The sequence below is a fragment of the Typha latifolia genome, chromosome 11 (genome assembly GCF_019914945.1).
Source record: "Typha latifolia isolate L0001 chromosome 11, TyphaL0001v2, whole genome shotgun sequence".
NCBI classification, from domain to species: Eukaryota; Viridiplantae; Streptophyta; class Magnoliopsida; order Poales; family Typhaceae; genus Typha; species Typha latifolia.
Genome location: NC_133096.1, coordinates 10,649,399 through 10,666,484, shown reverse-complemented (window position 1 = coordinate 10,666,484; position 17,086 = coordinate 10,649,399). Strand labels below are relative to the sequence as shown.

The 17,086-nt window shown below is 39.3% G+C and overlaps 3 protein-coding genes and 1 long non-coding RNA gene across 4 annotated transcripts; 3 read left to right on the top strand and 1 right to left on the bottom strand.

Annotated features, from left to right (window-relative positions):
- Window positions 1–475: 475 nt before the first annotated feature.
- LOC140797850 (glycine dehydrogenase (decarboxylating), mitochondrial) lies at window positions 476–5,884 on the top strand. Its single transcript, XM_073151531.1, has 15 exons — window positions 476–1,801; window positions 1,885–2,130; window positions 2,239–2,316; window positions 2,401–2,501; window positions 2,577–2,772; window positions 2,876–3,001; window positions 3,104–3,289; window positions 3,671–3,784; window positions 4,012–4,164; window positions 4,487–4,675; window positions 4,839–4,916; window positions 5,000–5,125; window positions 5,227–5,325; window positions 5,412–5,529; window positions 5,630–5,884. The coding sequence occupies exons 1-15, from the start codon at window positions 614–616 to the stop codon at window positions 5,722–5,724; spliced, it is 3,093 nt and encodes a 1,030-aa protein (XP_073007632.1). The 5' UTR covers window positions 476–613; the 3' UTR covers window positions 5,725–5,884.
- Window positions 5,833–6,618, bottom strand: LOC140797851 (uncharacterized). The gene is made up of 2 exons (XR_012110733.1): window positions 6,475–6,618; window positions 5,833–6,270 (listed from the first exon to the last, which is right to left on the bottom strand). It is a non-coding gene; the product is annotated as an uncharacterized lncRNA (long non-coding RNA).
- A 2,397-nt stretch (window positions 6,619–9,015) lies between these two features.
- LOC140797630 (calcineurin B-like protein 9) lies at window positions 9,016–13,177 on the top strand. Its single transcript, XM_073151235.1, has 9 exons — window positions 9,016–9,238; window positions 9,358–9,538; window positions 9,634–9,716; window positions 10,508–10,567; window positions 10,934–11,042; window positions 11,151–11,203; window positions 12,234–12,314; window positions 12,414–12,526; window positions 12,632–13,177. Exons 1-9 carry the CDS (start codon window positions 9,206–9,208, stop codon window positions 12,684–12,686), a joined length of 768 nt encoding a protein of 255 aa, XP_073007336.1. The 5' UTR covers window positions 9,016–9,205; the 3' UTR covers window positions 12,687–13,177.
- Window positions 13,178–13,725: 548 nt separating this feature from the next.
- On the top strand, window positions 13,726–16,253 carry LOC140798326 (uncharacterized). The gene is made up of 2 exons (XM_073152144.1): window positions 13,726–14,178; window positions 15,807–16,253. The coding sequence occupies exons 1-2, from the start codon at window positions 14,049–14,051 to the stop codon at window positions 16,115–16,117; spliced, it is 441 nt and encodes a 146-aa protein (XP_073008245.1). The 5' UTR covers window positions 13,726–14,048; the 3' UTR covers window positions 16,118–16,253.
- The last annotated feature ends 833 nt before the right edge of the window (window positions 16,254–17,086 follow it).

Sequence of the window (17,086 nt, the reverse complement as noted above, 5' to 3'; positions counted from 1 at the left end):
CATCTCACCCACCACCAACTCACCTACTCCTTACGGGAGAAACTTCTCTGCAAACCCTGCATGCATGGATCTTCTACATTTTCTACTTGCCAGGGTATGATTGGTTATCAATCTATTGAGCAGCCAGTTAGGAAAGCTTTCTGCAGTCCGTGCTGCAGAGGATCCGGTCACCTTCTTTCCTAGATCTGAATCTTTGTCGTATTAGTGTATTACACTACCCACTGGAACCTCGCTCAGTATTTTATTGAGTATATGCGAAGAATAACAAATTTTTACATAGAGATCCCTGGATTAAGTTAAATACTAATCTGGTTAAACAAATGGGATTTTTATCTTTTTAGTGCCGTTCACAATGGGGGGTTGATTCGTGAATAGGCAATATGCAGGGTGTAAACCAAGAAAATAGCTTACTTGTGGGGGGGTCTTATATGAACATTTATTATACGAATATAGTATCCAAATTTATAATACCTAAGACATTGCCAAAGAAGAATAACAGCCGGTGTGACAGGAGTAGTAGGAGAGGCAGAGAGGAAGCAAGATCTCTCTCCCCCTGGTTTCTCCTCCTCCTCCTTCGCCTCCTCAGTTCACTGAGGCAATTACGCGAACATCAATGGAGCGAGCTCGCCGCCTCGCGTCTCGGGCAATCCTTCGCCGTCTCATATACCAGTCGAAGCAATCCCACCCATTCCACAGCTCGCCTCGCCTTCTCACCGCTCTCTTCTCCAATCATCCCTACGAATCCTTCCCCTCCAATGGCAATGGCGTCGGCCAGTATCGCTCCATCTCCACGTCCACCCTCCTCCCATCGGACACCTTCCCACGACGCCACAACTCCGCCTCCCCTTCCGACCAAACAACCATGGCCGGCGCGTGCGGCTTCTCCTCCCTCGACTCCCTCATAGACGCCACCGTCCCCAGATCCATCCGCCTCCCTTCCATGTCCTTCTCCAAGGTGTTCGATGCGGGCCTCACTGAATCCCAAATGGTGGAACACATGCAACGCCTCGCCTCCATGAACAAAGTCTTTAAGTCCTTCATCGGCATGGGCTACTACAACACCCACGTCCCCGCCGTAATCCTCCGCAATATTATGGAAAACCCAGGTTGGTATACGCAGTACACACCTTACCAAGCCGAGATCGCTCAAGGCCGTCTCGAGTCCCTCCTTAATTTCCAGACCATGATCTCGGATCTCACTGCTTTGCCCATGTCGAATGCTTCGCTTCTCGACGAGGGCACCGCCGCCGCCGAGGCCATGGCGATGTGCAACAACATCCAGAAGTCTAAAAAAAGGACCTTTTTGATCGCTTCCAATTGCCATCCCCAAACCATCGATATCTGCAAGACTCGCGCCGATGGATTCGATCTCAAGGTCGTCGTTTCCGACCTCAAAGATATAGACTACAAGTCCGGTGATGTCTGCGGTGTTCTGGTCCAGTATCCGGGCACCGAAGGAGAGGTGCTCGACTACGGCGAATTCGTCAAGAATGCCCACGCACATGGCGTTAAGGTGGTGATGGCGTCGGATCTGTTGGCCTTGACGGTGTTGAAGCCTCCGGGTGAGCTCGGGGCTGACATCGTCGTCGGCTCCGCACAGCGGTTTGGGGTGCCGATGGGGTACGGTGGGCCGCACGCCGCGTTCCTTGCAACGTCACAGGAGTACAAGCGAATGATGCCGGGGAGGATAATTGGCGTCAGTGTGGATTCTACCGGGAAGCAGGCATTAAGAATGGCGATGCAGACCAGAGAGCAGCACATTAGGAGGGACAAAGCCACTAGTAACATTTGTACCGCACAGGTATGGAGTGTTTGCTGAATTGCCTCACTGAATATACTTGTAGATACTTATTCTCGCAAGGGGAATAAAAATTGGATCTTTAGGCTTTGTTAGCGAATATGGCGGCGATGTATGCTGTGTATCACGGGCCGGAAGGCCTCAAGGTAATCGCTGAGCGGGTGCATGGTCTCGCCGGTGTTTTTGCGCTTGGTTTGAAGAAGCTTGGGACAGTGACAGTCCAAGATCTTCCTTTTTTTGATACTGTGAAAGTTACTTGCTCTGATGCAAAGGCTATGGCAGAGGAGTCCTATAAGCATGAAATGAATCTGAGGATTGTTGACTCGAACACAGTATGTGTATTTTTATTTATTTATTTATTGTCATTCCCTCTTTGTTGCAAAGGTTGCTTCTTGAGTTGATGTATACATGCATCAATTGCTCGATTGCGTTCCTTTCAGATTACTGTGGCCTTTGATGAGACTACTACGCTGGAGGATGTTGACAAGTTGTTCAAGGTGTTTGCTGGTGGTAAGCCTGTAAGTATTGTGATACACTGTATCTGGTTTTAGCTTTAATTGTGAGGTAAATCTAATGTTAGGTGGATATTTGAAAATTTTCAGGTGAACTTCACAGCTGAATCTATTGCTTCAGATGTGCAGAGCACAATCCCTAGTGGTCTTGCAAGAGAGAGCCCATATTTGACACACCAAATCTTTAACTCGTATGAGCCTTCAAGTTTCAATGTTATTTAGCATCTTATAGTGTAGTACTTAGACAGGTGTTTTCAACTTTCCAGGTACCACACAGAGCATGAGCTGCTCCGGTACCTCCATAAATTGCAAGCCAAAGATCTCTCATTGTGTCACAGTATGATTCCCCTGGGATCTTGCACAATGAAACTCAATGCTACAGTGGAGATGATGCCTGTAACTTGGCCCAGTTTTGCAAACATTCACCCATTTGCCCCTGTTGAACAGGCTCAAGGCTATCAGGTAAGGGAATTGGTGGATGCCTTAACACTTTCATGTTAAGATATGTTTGGAGCTTGTAGATACAAGAATTCCGACAGGCTCTATTCTGTGCCTTTTCTCAAAGGAAATGTTCGACAACTTGGGTGAGCTCTTGTGCACTATCACAGGATTTGATTCTTTCTCCTTGCAACCAAATGCTGGTGCTGCTGGAGAATATGCTGGCCTCATGGTCATTCGTGCTTACCATTTGGTAGGTAATCTTAGTTAAGTTGCTGTTGTTTTTTTGAAGAATCTGATACAGCTTATTGTCATGTTTGAGATACTCAACTGTATACTTGACAACCTATTGTAGTCGAGAGGACACAGTCACCGCAATGTCTGCATCATACCGGTCTCTGCTCATGGGACAAATCCTGCAAGTGCTGCTATGTGCGGAATGAAGATAGTTGCTGTAGGAACTGATTCAAAGGGGAACATTAACATCGAGGAGTTAAGGAAAGCTGCTGAAGCAAATAAGGATAACTTATCTGCTCTTATGGTATAGATATTGCACCTTGTGAATTGTATGCTTATTTTTATCTTTTTCAGAAAAAGTTTATCCTTGGAGACCAATTTATCTATGCTATTCTGCTGCTGGCCTTTATCATGTCAGTTGGAAAGTAAAGGTTGCAATGAGAAAGGACATTTGCCTATGCTTTATTTTCAGCGATTGGTTAGCAAAACTTGTACATTATGTTACCATTCAGCGATCATTGCATACCTTGTTCTTAGAACCTTGATTAAACATTACACATAAGGCCCAAATGATGGTTATTTTTTAATACTATCAGCAAGTCCATTTATGCTGTTGTAGCTCGAAAACAGATGAATGGCCCAACAATGGGAACTTTATAATATATATTAACAATTGCTTTGTCAGGTTACTTACCCTTCAACCCATGGAGTCTATGAAGAAGGCATTGATGAAATATGCAAGATTATTCATGACAATGGTGGGCAAGTCTACATGGATGGAGCCAACATGAATGCACAGGTCAGTCCTTCAGGATGAGAGTATTTTGTACTTGTTGTTATTGTTGTTCTCATTTTCTGTAATTTGTGCATTACTTATGGATTTGGATGAGATGCCTATGGAAGTATTTATGATGTATCTAGATCAGAGCTTATCACATAATACAATCTCCTAGAATCCTGCCTTGTTTTCTGTTATCTTTTAGTTATATTTTCGACATGTTAACAAGAATATCATCTTATTTGCAGGTGGGGTTAACCAGCCCTGGCTATATTGGAGCAGATGTTTGCCATCTTAATCTCCACAAGACATTCTGCATCCCACATGGCGGAGGTGGCCCTGGCATGGGTCCTATTGGTGTTAAGAAGCACTTGGCACCATTTTTACCATCACATCCAGTTGTAAGATGCCTTCAATTAATTAACATTAGATGCTTATACAGATCAATTTTAAAGGCCCCTTTTTCCCTAATTTCTTCAGCTCCTTTTTTTTCGAACTGTGGGACATATCTCTGTGATAGAAGTGCAAAGTAAATAGCAACATGAATTTTCAGAGTTTCAGTCCTGTTGTCCTTTCATTTCATGTTGTCTATTACTAGATCTCTCTATATAAGAGAAAATATATGATTGTGGTTTAAAGTTCTGATGATTTTGTCAGCAAGATAGCATTCAGAAAAAGCATATGCAACATCCAGGCTTGGACTGACTAATTTCTCACGCTTAGGTGTCTACTGGTGGGGTACCTCCCCCTGAGAAAGCCCAGCCGCTTGGTACTATTTCCGCAGCTCCTTGGGGATCTGCGCTTATTTTGCCAATCTCATACACATACATAGCCATGATGGGTTCCAAGGGACTGACTGACGCTTCGAAGATTGCTATCCTGAATGCAAATTACATGGCAAAACGTCTAGAGGTATTACTCTGCTGTTTTAGATGGATGTTTTACCTTATGATTTCACTTATAGCCAAGTTCATCAGCAAGGATATATCCTCTTCTTAGCATTTCAGCCATAGCCATCTCAAGATAAAGAAATCATCTCTGGATTTATTTCGCTACCTTTTCTATTGTTCTGCAGAATCATTACCCCGTTCTTTTCCGTGGAGTAAACGGAACTGTTGCCCATGAGTTCATTATCGACTTAAGAGGGTTTAAGGTGCTCATTTTGACCAAAAATCTGCAAAGTTATTCTCTTAATATACCTTTGCAATGCGCTTATTATCTTATCATTTATTGCAGACTACTGCTGGTATAGAGCCTGAAGACGTTGCAAAGCGTCTCATGGATTATGGATTCCATGCACCAACAATGTCATGGCCTGTGCCAGGCACACTTATGATTGAACCCACCGAGAGTGAAAGCAAAGTATTGCCATGAAACTGATTAATCTCTTTCTTAGCCTTAGCTTCTACCCTTGTCAACTCATTCTCACTATCAAGATTTAACATGGGTCCTCCTGCTTGCAGGCAGAATTAGACAGGTTCTGTGATGCTCTCATCTCCATCAGGGAAGAAATTGCCCAGATTGAGAGCGGCAAAGCAGACATTCATAATAATGTCCTCAAGGTAACTTAGATATAGTTCCAGTATACTAGTAGGGGTTCTTTCAACACATTTCAGTGTTTTATTCTAAAGGCAAGTTAAAATTTCAGGGTGCTCCTCACCCACCATCACTGCTAATGAGTGACACGTGGACAAAGCCATACTCTAGGGAGTATGCTGCATTCCCTGCTGCATGGCTCAGAGGTTCCAAATTCTGGCCAACTACAGGTATCAACTGATATCCATCTCACTAAACTGAATTGATTTCCATATTAAATGAAAAAAAAAAAACACCTCTTATTTCTCTTGGAATTTATTTTAATCTCAGGGCGTGTGGATAATGTGTATGGGGATCGCAATCTCATCTGCACTCTTCTCCCTGTGTCTCAAATGGTTGAAGAAGCTGCAGCTGCTAATGCATAGAGGTCTGCTGCAACTCCATATTATGTTCCAGTGCTTCTTTCCACCCGAAAGAATTTTACATTGATTTCCATTGTGCTAATTCTGAAATTGTTTGCTCTAAGCAAATAATTCAAGCAAAATCCATGTTTGTTTACTAACTATAGAACATGCATTCTGCGTAGATGAGCCATCCAAAACATGGAACTAACAGAGTAGTAGTAGTAGTAGTAGTAGTAGTAGTAGTAGTAGTAGTAGTAGTAGATTACATGACATAGCATCTCAGACAGACGACATTATTAAGAAGCAACACACAGACAACTACCTGCAAGCACAAACACAAACACTTAATTTCATGCTTCACTTGTTGTCTAATCCTTGCGGAGTGCAAGGATCACCACAAAAGTCCCCAAATCACGTCCATGCATTGGACTAGCGGGGGTTAAATCTTCACCAGGAGCTGCTTGCAAGTTTGACAATTGGGGTCGCAGGACCACGGCCTCTTGTCTAAGCACCTGCACTGCGGCGGGAACGACCTTCTACATATGTGCATTTATCACAGCAACAAACCTACAAAGCACTAGCTATACATTTACCTTCCTCCATCTTTGAACAAAAATCATCTAACACTAAGCCACCATGGAAAATACTTTCTGAAATACATATTTATTCAGTTAAAAATTTCAAGTGGGGGATCCAAAATAGAGTTCAAAGGGGCCGAGAGGAAAGGTATTTAACCCTACAATTAATAATGGCTTGATCAATTAACTTTACCTTGAACTGGGAGGTGGAGGATTGCCTCGTCTTGAGCAGTGGACAGGTTGACTACTAACCCCTGTAAAAGTATGGTATGCAGAGCCATGATCACTACTGGGTTGCTCCTCATTGCTACACTATGAAAGCTAAGCTTTCAATCATATGAGATGCGGTCTGTGGTAGTCTATATATACACACATAGGAGAAATTATATATATTTTTCCATGTGGTCACGGTCTAAATTTATTTCACTCACATGTAAGCTGAAACTGCTACTCTTTTTATCTTACTTATTAAAGACAGAGTTATAGATACTTAAATAGACTTTAAAATACATTTAAAATAATATCAATAAAATTTTAAATAATAAAAATATAATTAAAATATACATATGTTCAATATATTTGTTATATTTTTATTACATGAAATCTGATTGGTATTATTTTAAATGTATTGTACAGTTAATTTAATTATTTATAACTTTATCTCTAGAGTATCTTTAAATTAAATTTATAAATGAGTTAAATATAAAAAATAATGATTTTAATTTAGATATAATTATAAAAAGATACAATGATATAACTGAAATTACAAGGGTGTGAACAATTTAGATATGAGATGGTAAAATATAGTTTCACCGTATACATATATATATATACATAGAGAGAGAGAGAGAGGGAGAGAGAGAGCTTAATTACGGGCTATAATTAGCGCTGATCATTAAACCCGCTCGACGATCACATATGACTATAATGAACGCGTCGGATGCTATGGACTCCGGTCGGATCGAGGTCGACCCGACTCGAAATCCAAAAACTTTCGGATCGGGTCGAGTTGACTTGATTGTATCATACAAAAAAAATGATGTCCTGGTCCTTTATTTGTAGGACTTGTTATCAACTAAAGTGAGGATGCCTCTCAAACCAAAAGGATATCAACTAAAGTGAGGATGCCTCTCAAACCAAAAGGATATGCGCAGATTGGCAATAATGCTGTAATTTTTAATATTCTCATAATTCACAAAAAGATCAACTCACTAGATTTGGATTGATGCTGATTTCTTTAGTATTTTCAATAGAAGGTTAATTTGCTTTTCAGATTTCTTTGCTGTAAGGGTGCAGATTAGTTTATCAACAAATCTAGAAGAAATAAATAAATATAAACTCACGTGGCACTGTAAATTATACCATAGAGGACAAGTGTCAAGCATCCAAGTGGGACCCTAAATGCTGACTTTGATTCAAATAAACACGTTGAAATAATATTAATTAATTAAATATTTTATGAATTTAAACCCTCTACTAATTAATGTTACGTGTAGCAGCATCTCTCAGGTAACTTCTTTCTCTTTCATTCTAAGGTAACTGGAGTAACTTAATTTGCGGAAAAGGACAGACAGAGTGATGACACCCCGCACCAACTACACGTCACTAGAATCAATCACCTTCCCAAGTTAGAATAACATCATTTTGAGACTTTTTTTTTTCTTTCTTTCTTCTCCTCGTTATAAATATTTTATTATTCTTATTTGTTACTACTCTAAATTTTCTTATTTGCCCACACAAGAATATAAATATTTTCATCTGTTTATAATATAATTAGAGTATCCATAAACATAAAATAATAATTAAACGTTATACATGCACAAAAGAAAGAAAAGGGTCTAATGCTTGCTTATATATAGTTTCAACTTTCAATGCACACAGACAAAAATTGGCAGCACATTTCCAACGTGCTCCAACTCATTTGGGCCCTCCAATCAAGTGGTCAGCATTCATTTCTTTCGTTGAATATATACCTACCAATCTTTTGTCTCAAAATTTGTTCATGTTATTAAACTTAGGTGTAAAGTATATTCCAATTAACTACAGTTCGTCCGATCGAGATCTTTTATTCTGCTAGAATTAATAAGTTCTTTTATCCGTACATGCGTGCCTATAGACAAGAGAACATAGTTCATGATTGCTGTATGGAATCCAAAACCATAATATCAATGTAATAGAATTATACCTCTGATCACGGTAGTTGATGTAATCCAACGTTTATAAAATTAAACTACACTTATGTTGGAAAAAATAACTAAAACTAATCATAGAAGACGTCAAAATAGTTGATGTTTGTGGCATGTATGAGATTTATCGTCCCAACCACTTATATGATGAGGTGACTCATGCGTTGATGGAATGTGGGCATGGTTGATGGTAACGTTTGAAATTACCGTTTCACCCTTCCATACGGTTAATTGGGTAATCCGTGCTAGTGTGCTACGCCAATCAGGGTACGAATCACGAAGTCCGACGTCTCCTGTTAGCCAGCCAATCAGAGCCGTCCGCCCCCATCGTTGTAATGCTATTGCTTAATTGACTAAACTAATGTGAAAAGACTTTTCTTAAACTTAAACCATAAGAACAGATCCCTACTAATCATCGGTTTTTATCATTTTACACCCTAACTGTTTCACAGTCATTCAATCTGACTCCTGTAAATACAGGGGTTAAATACAAATAGTTAAAAGGGAAGGTGTAAACTGAAATACTATGAGAAAAGTGCGGTGCCGGTGCGGGAGAAAAATTTGTCTAAATCGATTTGAGAGCCAATCATAGGATTCTCACTCGTTGATCATTGTTTAAACTTTAAATAGTATTTATCTTGAAATAACGAGGAGAGCAAGAAAATCAGCCAAGGGAGGGAGAGAGAGAGACAGAGAGAAGAGAGAGCACGGGAAGCCGATGGTTGTACGAGGAGGCGAATGGATTCTTCGCGTCTCTCCTCCAATGCCGTCGTACGTGTTGATCTCCCGCCCGATCTAAATTTTATCCCGTGTAACATTCTCGATCTTGCGCATATCTAGGGCTAATCGATCGATGTGATCTCTTTTCCTTTTTGTGGTGGTGGACTTAGAGATCGAGCTCTCTGACGGTGGGGGAGAAGTTATGCACGGCGTTCATACCATTTATAGCAATCGTCGAGGCGCTAATTTACGCCTTCGCCGGATGCTTCGAGCATCACCCGCCTCGTACCGTGCGCCCCCGGAAGAAGACCTTAAACGACCTCGCGAGGCTCGCCGAGGATTCCAGATACTGTAATCCCTAACCCTTGTTGTTTTCCTTGTTTTGTTTCGTTTCTATTGTTCGAGATCTGGAGGGGCTAAAGTTTGATTTGTACCGGGTTGAGAAGTCACGGTGAACGAGGTGGAGGCGCTGTACGAATTGTACAAGAAATTGAGCTGCTCCATTATTGACGACGGCCTCATCCATAAGGTATGAATCCACTCTCCCAGTTCATCACAAATTTGGATTTTGTTTGTTGGTCTGACCGAAATCGTGGATCTGCCGGTTGATTCTGTTATGAAGGTCAGGACTTGTGATTCTTTTGTAGTCAATTGAGATGTTATAGGATCCGTACTATGAGATTTTGTTTGCAATTGGGGATGGAAGCGTACAAATGATTAAGACAAATCTACGGGGTTTGTGGTAGCATTTCCGTTCTGGAATTTTAGTTGAGGTGGTTAATTTTGATACCTTTTCTCTCTTGTGGGATCGGTGTGGTGGGTCTACACTTCTACTTCTTTTAAATTAGGGATGAAAGGATTAACTCATGCTGTTTTGCAGTTGCATCGGGTGAAGCCATCTAAAAATGCATATTTGGCATGTAAAAATCTTTTCATGTTTTGTTGCTTTTGTGTGAGATTTCCATGAAATCTTCCATGGTGCAGAAGTAGGAGTCGACATGAGTATTGGTATCCAAATCTACTTAAAAGCTTAATTCCATTGATTTTGGTTCAATATTGCATATCAAGTGCTTCCTTCGTAACCTCTTTTTCTATTTTGATGTGGGCAAAATTTGAAATGTAAATATGGTTTTTGCTAACCCAAATCTACATATGAACAAATTGAAGTGCTCAGCTCAGAACTCTTCTTGATACCTTAAATAATAGCCGACGACAAGGTTGATCTATAGTAAAAAATTTCAGGAGATACAATTGAAGGATTCAAATTAGTCAAGCTGTCCTATTGTGTTTTCATTGACCAAGTTTGTACTTTGTATGCAGGAAGAGCTTCAGCTGGCATTGTTCAAGACTCCAAGTGGCGAGAATCTTTTTCTTGACAGAGTAAGTAAAGGTCCATGTCCCTTGGTTTGATATTTCTTCTAGTATTAATTGAAAAAAAGACTAAGTATCATTGTCAATTCTTTTGGTAATTTCATTAGGTAGATACTAATTTATTGTGTTAAATACGTAAACCTTGGAAAATGCGAGATGCTTCCTGGTACATCAGTGACATATTTTCTAGTAAAAATTCTATGATGCATTTGGCAGCAAGAAGTTTAGACATATTTTGCAAAGTTATGCTTCCATTGTGCATGCTTTTTATGATGCCTTTCTTTTTTGTAATATTGTCACAAAAATCTTGATAGTTTCTTTTAATTATATAATATGATGTTATGTCGACTTATATTGTTATTCTTCATTTTCCAGGTTTTTGATCTTTTTGATGAGAAGAAAAATGGTGTCATTGAATTTGAAGAGTTTATCCATGCACTCAGTGTCTTCCATCCATATGCTCCTGTAGAGGAGAAAACTGATTGTAAGTATCTACGAGTGCATGATATCAATTTGCGTTCCCTAATATATGCAAGATACATTTCTAATGAACTATGTTTGTATGCTTTATTTCCTTTTGGATTTCTTTCAGTTGCTTTTAGGTTGTATGATTTGAGACAAACTGGGTATATCGAACGTGAAGAGGTAGTTCTTAATCCTTTGCTACCATGATCAGTTTCATATATATTTGCTGAAGTGCTAATTTCACTAATAAGTTTTCTTTTTTTATACAAGTTCTTCTGTTTCTGTGAGATTATGAGACTAATTTAGGTATATTGTGCATTTGAGAGGTTTTGACAAGCAAATATCTCATCTTCCCTGAATGGTCGCTAGTGGCTGGTATATGGAAAAGAATTATTTAAATCACAATATCATTTGTGTATTATGTTTTTACCTTCTATGGTATGAAGATTTTGTGATCCAGAGATCACTATTTTTTTGTCCATCCTGGCTTGTTTCTTAATTTTTTTTCCAGAATAATGACATTCACGTTGATGCCCTTAGGATGTTTTTATAACTTCGATTTGGAGGCCACGTAACCCTTGTTGGGATATGGTAGAAACATAATGAAGCACTTGATGCTACTTGTATCCATGTCCACTGCAATGCTGTCTTCATTTTTTTTTTATGGATTATCATGCGTCCTTTTTGAATTTTGACATAATGCTTAATGCTGTTCATACTACATCAATGCTAATGATAATCTGAAGAGAGTTAAATTATTTAGCATAGTGTGAAGTGATTGATATCACTGGACATTTTGTAGATTATTCATTATTCTACGTCCATTGTTGTCAAGGACACTGTTTACTGGTCCTATTCTGGCTAATTTATCAAGCTTTCTTCTGATTGATACAGAAGATCGTGTCACTTGAGATGTAATGTTGTTGATATAGTTCTGGCAAAAGTTTAGTGGGATATGTTTTTCAATCATTCAATATCATGAATTTGTTCACCAGAGTTTGGGTCAGTTCTTATAACATGGTGGAAAGAATCATAAATCTCTGATAATGGTTTTTTTACACAGTAAAAGTTACTCTTTAGAGATCCAGATGTTCTATTAATTATTTCAGAGGAATATGTAAAGCTCATGCCATGTTATATAAATAGTCTATTAATTGTTCAATTCAGACAAATTTCAAGCTTCCTACTTTGTGACGGTTTTCTTTCTTAGGTTAAGCAAATGGTGATTGCTATCTTGATTGAGTCAAATATGAAGCTGTCAGATGACCTTCTTGAAGCCATAATAGATAAGGCATGCTGTTTTCTGATTCACAGAGGACCCTTTCTTCTTAGCTTTCTTTTCCATAAACTTTCTGACCTAGGAATATATTACCTTTTCATTCTTCTGCAGACATTTGCAGATGCTGATGCTGATAAGGACGGCAAAATTAACAAAGAGGAATGGAAGGACTTCGTGTTGCGTCACCCTACTCTTTTAAAGAACATGACACTATCTTACCTGACGTATGATTCTGGTTTATCCTCCTTCAACATTCGCAGACTCATCATTGCAAAATCTTTATTTAATTAGAGCTGTTCTCTTCTTGATACTCTCAATTGACATCTCAGGGATATCACAACTGCATTCCCTAGTTTCGTTTTCAACACTGAGGTTGAAGACTGAGAAGGCGAGGAAATCTTGTATGATATCTATTGGTAATCTGTGATGGAGCAAACAGAGCGTCAAGGCTAACAGGCTTCCTCCCGGAATCAGAGGAAACCTCTTCAGAGACACTAGAACTGCATTTCCTTATTCGCCCTATAAGCTGTACACCAAGGGAGAGTAACTTTGCATCAATGCCACCTCAAAATCATTGATATGCAGACGTTGTCATAGACGCCTTCGCAAATGTACATACTTCCATTACTAGTTACGGTAGTTTGTGTCAGTTCCGAAATTCGTTTGAGGGGGTTGTGTGGCTGGATAGAATAAGTGTCATGTTCCAGAACAATCTCATTTATTCAAAAAAAAAATGTCAATCACGGGGTAGATAGAAAAATAGAATAAATCTTTTTATTCTGAATATCTCTATTCCATATTTTTGTTGGGATAAAAATTCTGAAATAGTTTACCCTTCCATTGCAAAATTCAAATGACTAATTTGTTCTCTTTTATTTATTGTGATATATTGTGGTTTAAATTTAGGTTGAACAGTGTAATGTGATTATAATTTACTTTATAATATATTATAATATATTTGTAGCGAAAAATGTTTTGATATAAAATATGCATTTGTGATGCGGTTTGTTATAGTATTTATATTCTGTAAATTATGATGATTTAAGTTAATTATTTTATGGCCATGACTTATAAAAATAATCATGAGAATATAATAGTTGTAAAATAAAGTAATAATATATCTTTAACTTTATATCTATTTCTTATCTTTCTTTTAAAAAAAAGAGAAATAACATATTGACCATTTATGTTTCTCATTCTAATTATTAAATAAATGGTTAACCATTTATAAATATAGAAGCATTATTACTTTGAATTAAATAGTATTAAAATATTATCCGTAAATTACTACATTGTCAAACTATTTTTAAGTCATCGCATCACTGAGCTATCAATTGTGATTGATATATTAATTTTTAAGTCATCGCATCACTGAGCTACTAGAGTTGGTTGTTAAATTGGTAACACAGAGGAAAAAATAATCACCTTCTCTAAATTTTCCAAAAGCTCCTATCGATGCTTGATGGTACTCACGAATGAGGAAGAACTAGACAACCGGGATGAGAATTCGTCACTAACCACTAAAATTAGCTCGTTCCTACAACACGCTTGCACAGCATCATTCTCACAACTAAATTTATGCCACGTACTAGACTGGACGAACCTTGTACAGTCTGGTCTTCAGATAATCTTTAGCCCCCATCGAAAGGTTGGACGAAACCAGACTCCATTTTGGGCTCCCCTTAAGCTCTCACCTCGATCCTCGACTCCGAGACGAACCCATCGATCAATCTCTCATCTCCGGCGATGGCTAATCGGTCGTCTTCTGCTGCTCCTCCCCCTCCTCCTCCTCCTCCTCTTCCGCCATCGGCGGCGAAGAAGGGGTTCCTCCGCCGCATCCTGCCGTTTCTCCTCACCGCCAACCTCGCCGTCGGAGGTCAGTCTCCTGGTTCTGCTCTCACGAATGACTTCATACGATCTAGGTTTACTTGACCCTCTTCGATCTCTTGCAATCTGATGGCCGATTTGGACGTCTATCTTTGTCCTGTAAATATGGATGATAGGGATTTGTGGGTGGGAATCTCTCAGAAGAGCTGAGATGTACGCGCTATTCTTTGATTTGCTCCTCTTTACTAAGATTCCGGCAGTTTTATTTCTTCTTTTATTCTGACTGTAGAAAATGAACAAATCCATGGCAGATCAGGTGGCTTGGTTGTATATCGGCACAAAGGATTGGAAGTAACATAATTCCGAGTTGATCCAGAAATATTGTAGTTGTGTGTTTACCACCCACACCCTTCTGATCTTTATGCCATTTAGTTGGTTTGACCTAGCAGTGTAGTAGGTATATAGTATTGGCTGTGTTCTGCAGCTGTGCTACTGAAGTCATCATGTTCTTCTGGGCTAATTTTGATTAGCTTCCTTCATTTTTTTCTGCTTGAAGATGAGCATAGCTCCTTGTTTGGGTGTTGCATTTGATCTTCAGGTTCCTGTTAGTTATTCGCCACTTGCATCTGTAGAAGTACCCCTCATTTTCTGATAAACATTGTGCACGCCTTTGCTGAATTCCAAATTTGTGCTTTTGTTGATGCCCAAAATAAAGACTTGTAGGAATAGGGCTGAAAATTGGCTCATCATGACATCATTTGGGAATTGGGATGCCGTTTTGAGGGTTGTTTTGCCTGGTTTCTTTGATTTTAATTTAGATCACTCGAAGTCACCTTGAGAATCATGACAGGGTATGAGCTAAGATCCAATTATTTTTGGCAAATCTCATTAAGATGCATGTTTGGCTCGGCAAGAAAGAAGAGGGGAAAAACTATATATAATTCAATGTCTGCATGGTCAAGTGATAACTGATACAACTAAATTAATGTGCACGTTCAACTTATGAATACACCTTGCTTCAGGAAAAATTCAAGCACCTCATCAGCTCATCCTTAGATATTGATGACCTAGAATCTCATGTAATGAGTCTGCGATGAGCTAAATAGAATTTTTGGAATATCATACATGTGCTGCTAATTCCACATTGTTTACCTCTTGTTTGGAAAACGACATGCTATCTTGCTAATCTTAGAGGGCATGAATGGCATGCCCATCAAATGTTATCAGTTCTTATTTTTTAATGATTTATTTGTTAATAGAGCTTATAACTGGCAGATAAGGCCTGCCACATCCTGTTTAGTGGAAAGTAGCCAGTTAACCACATGTTTTCAAGTAGGTTCCAACAAACTCGTTCCACTTTGTGAGTGGTGAACATTTCCGCGCACCAGTTCAGATCTTATGAATGTGTATTCCTTTACAGTTACTGGGACACAATCAACTGACTATAACTGTGAAAACTAACTTTTTTCCATCTCATTTGCATAATGTCTTGGCTATGTGTAGTTGATTGTTGCACGGCAGCACCTGTGCTTTTGAACATATTACCTTAGTTGCCTAGTTGTCTGTAGATAATTATTGCTCTGCTATACTAGGTGAAACTGTTCCAATGATAATTGTTCTTTGTTATAATTTTGCTTTGCTATCTTATCTACCAATGTAACAATCCTATACATGCAGTTTACGTGTTTGCAAGGGCCTACAAGAAAAAGCCAGATGAGAAAGATGATGAGGCTATACCAGTCGTTACTTCCGCCCCAATATTGACCACAGTTGATACTGTTCCTGAGAAGAGATCTGCTGAACCTGTTCCTGCTCCCATAAAAGTACTTCCTCCAATCCCCGAAGAGGAGCAGCGGCAACTGTTCAAATGGATTCTGGAGGAGAAGAGGAAACTAAAGCCTCGTGATTCAGCAGAGAAGAAGAAAATCAATGAGGAAAAAGCTCTTCTTAAAGAATTCATACGAGCAAAATCTGTGCCGAGCTTGTAATGCTGTCATCTGTCAAGTTAATTTTTTACCAGCTTGTTGGTCATGCTCCGTCATGGATGATGTGGTTTTGAACTACTTGTGTTGTCACGAATTCAAAATATTTGCCATCTTATATCTGCATGTTCTGAGTTGGAAATGTTTCCTCTTAGTAAAAGTTTGCAGGATAGTTTGCTTCACACTTAAAATAATTGCAACTAGTATCCGTTTCCAGTTACAGATCAAAACCATGGATTAGAAGTAAATTCCATACAAAATGGCTTCTCTCGGCACTGCTGATGACGGATCCGCCAGAGTGACGGTTAAAGTGCTACAATTTGAGCTCTCCTTGGGACTACATAAACAAGCAGCATGCAGCAGATGGGACGTCATTTTCGCCATGCTTCGCAATTTTAATACGCGACGAATGCGCGCGACAAGGATCTCATGAGGGTTTTACATGCTTTAGTCTCAGTGCAGTTAATATCAACTGTTAACTTCCTGTGCAGATCTAGATCTACAATTGACTTTGGGGAGGGGAAACAGAAGATGTTATATACATCCATTGAATGGTAAAATGAGATTGGCTACTTGAATAGAATATTAGCACTGTGTTTACACAGGAATATCTTGATACGTACATTGCTAACTGCTAATTAGTGCAGCAACTATCTGGACTATCATCTGAATTGTGTTTGCGTTTGCGTTTGCGTTTGCGTTTGCGTTTGTGTTGTGTGTTCGTGTGTGTTCATGTATGTATAGAGAGAGAGAGAGAGAGAGAGAGAGAGAGAGAGAGAGAGAGAGAGAGAGAGAGATGGGGCCCTGGTACCCTGGTACATGGCGAAAAGTCTTATCCTGGGGGCCTTTGGTTCAAGGTACACAATGGCATCTAGTTTCAACCCAGGACCATCAATTATTGAATTACACCTCTTATCGAGTCCATCATCTCATCATCACCGTCTTCATCATCTTTCATCATAACTACGTTTGCAA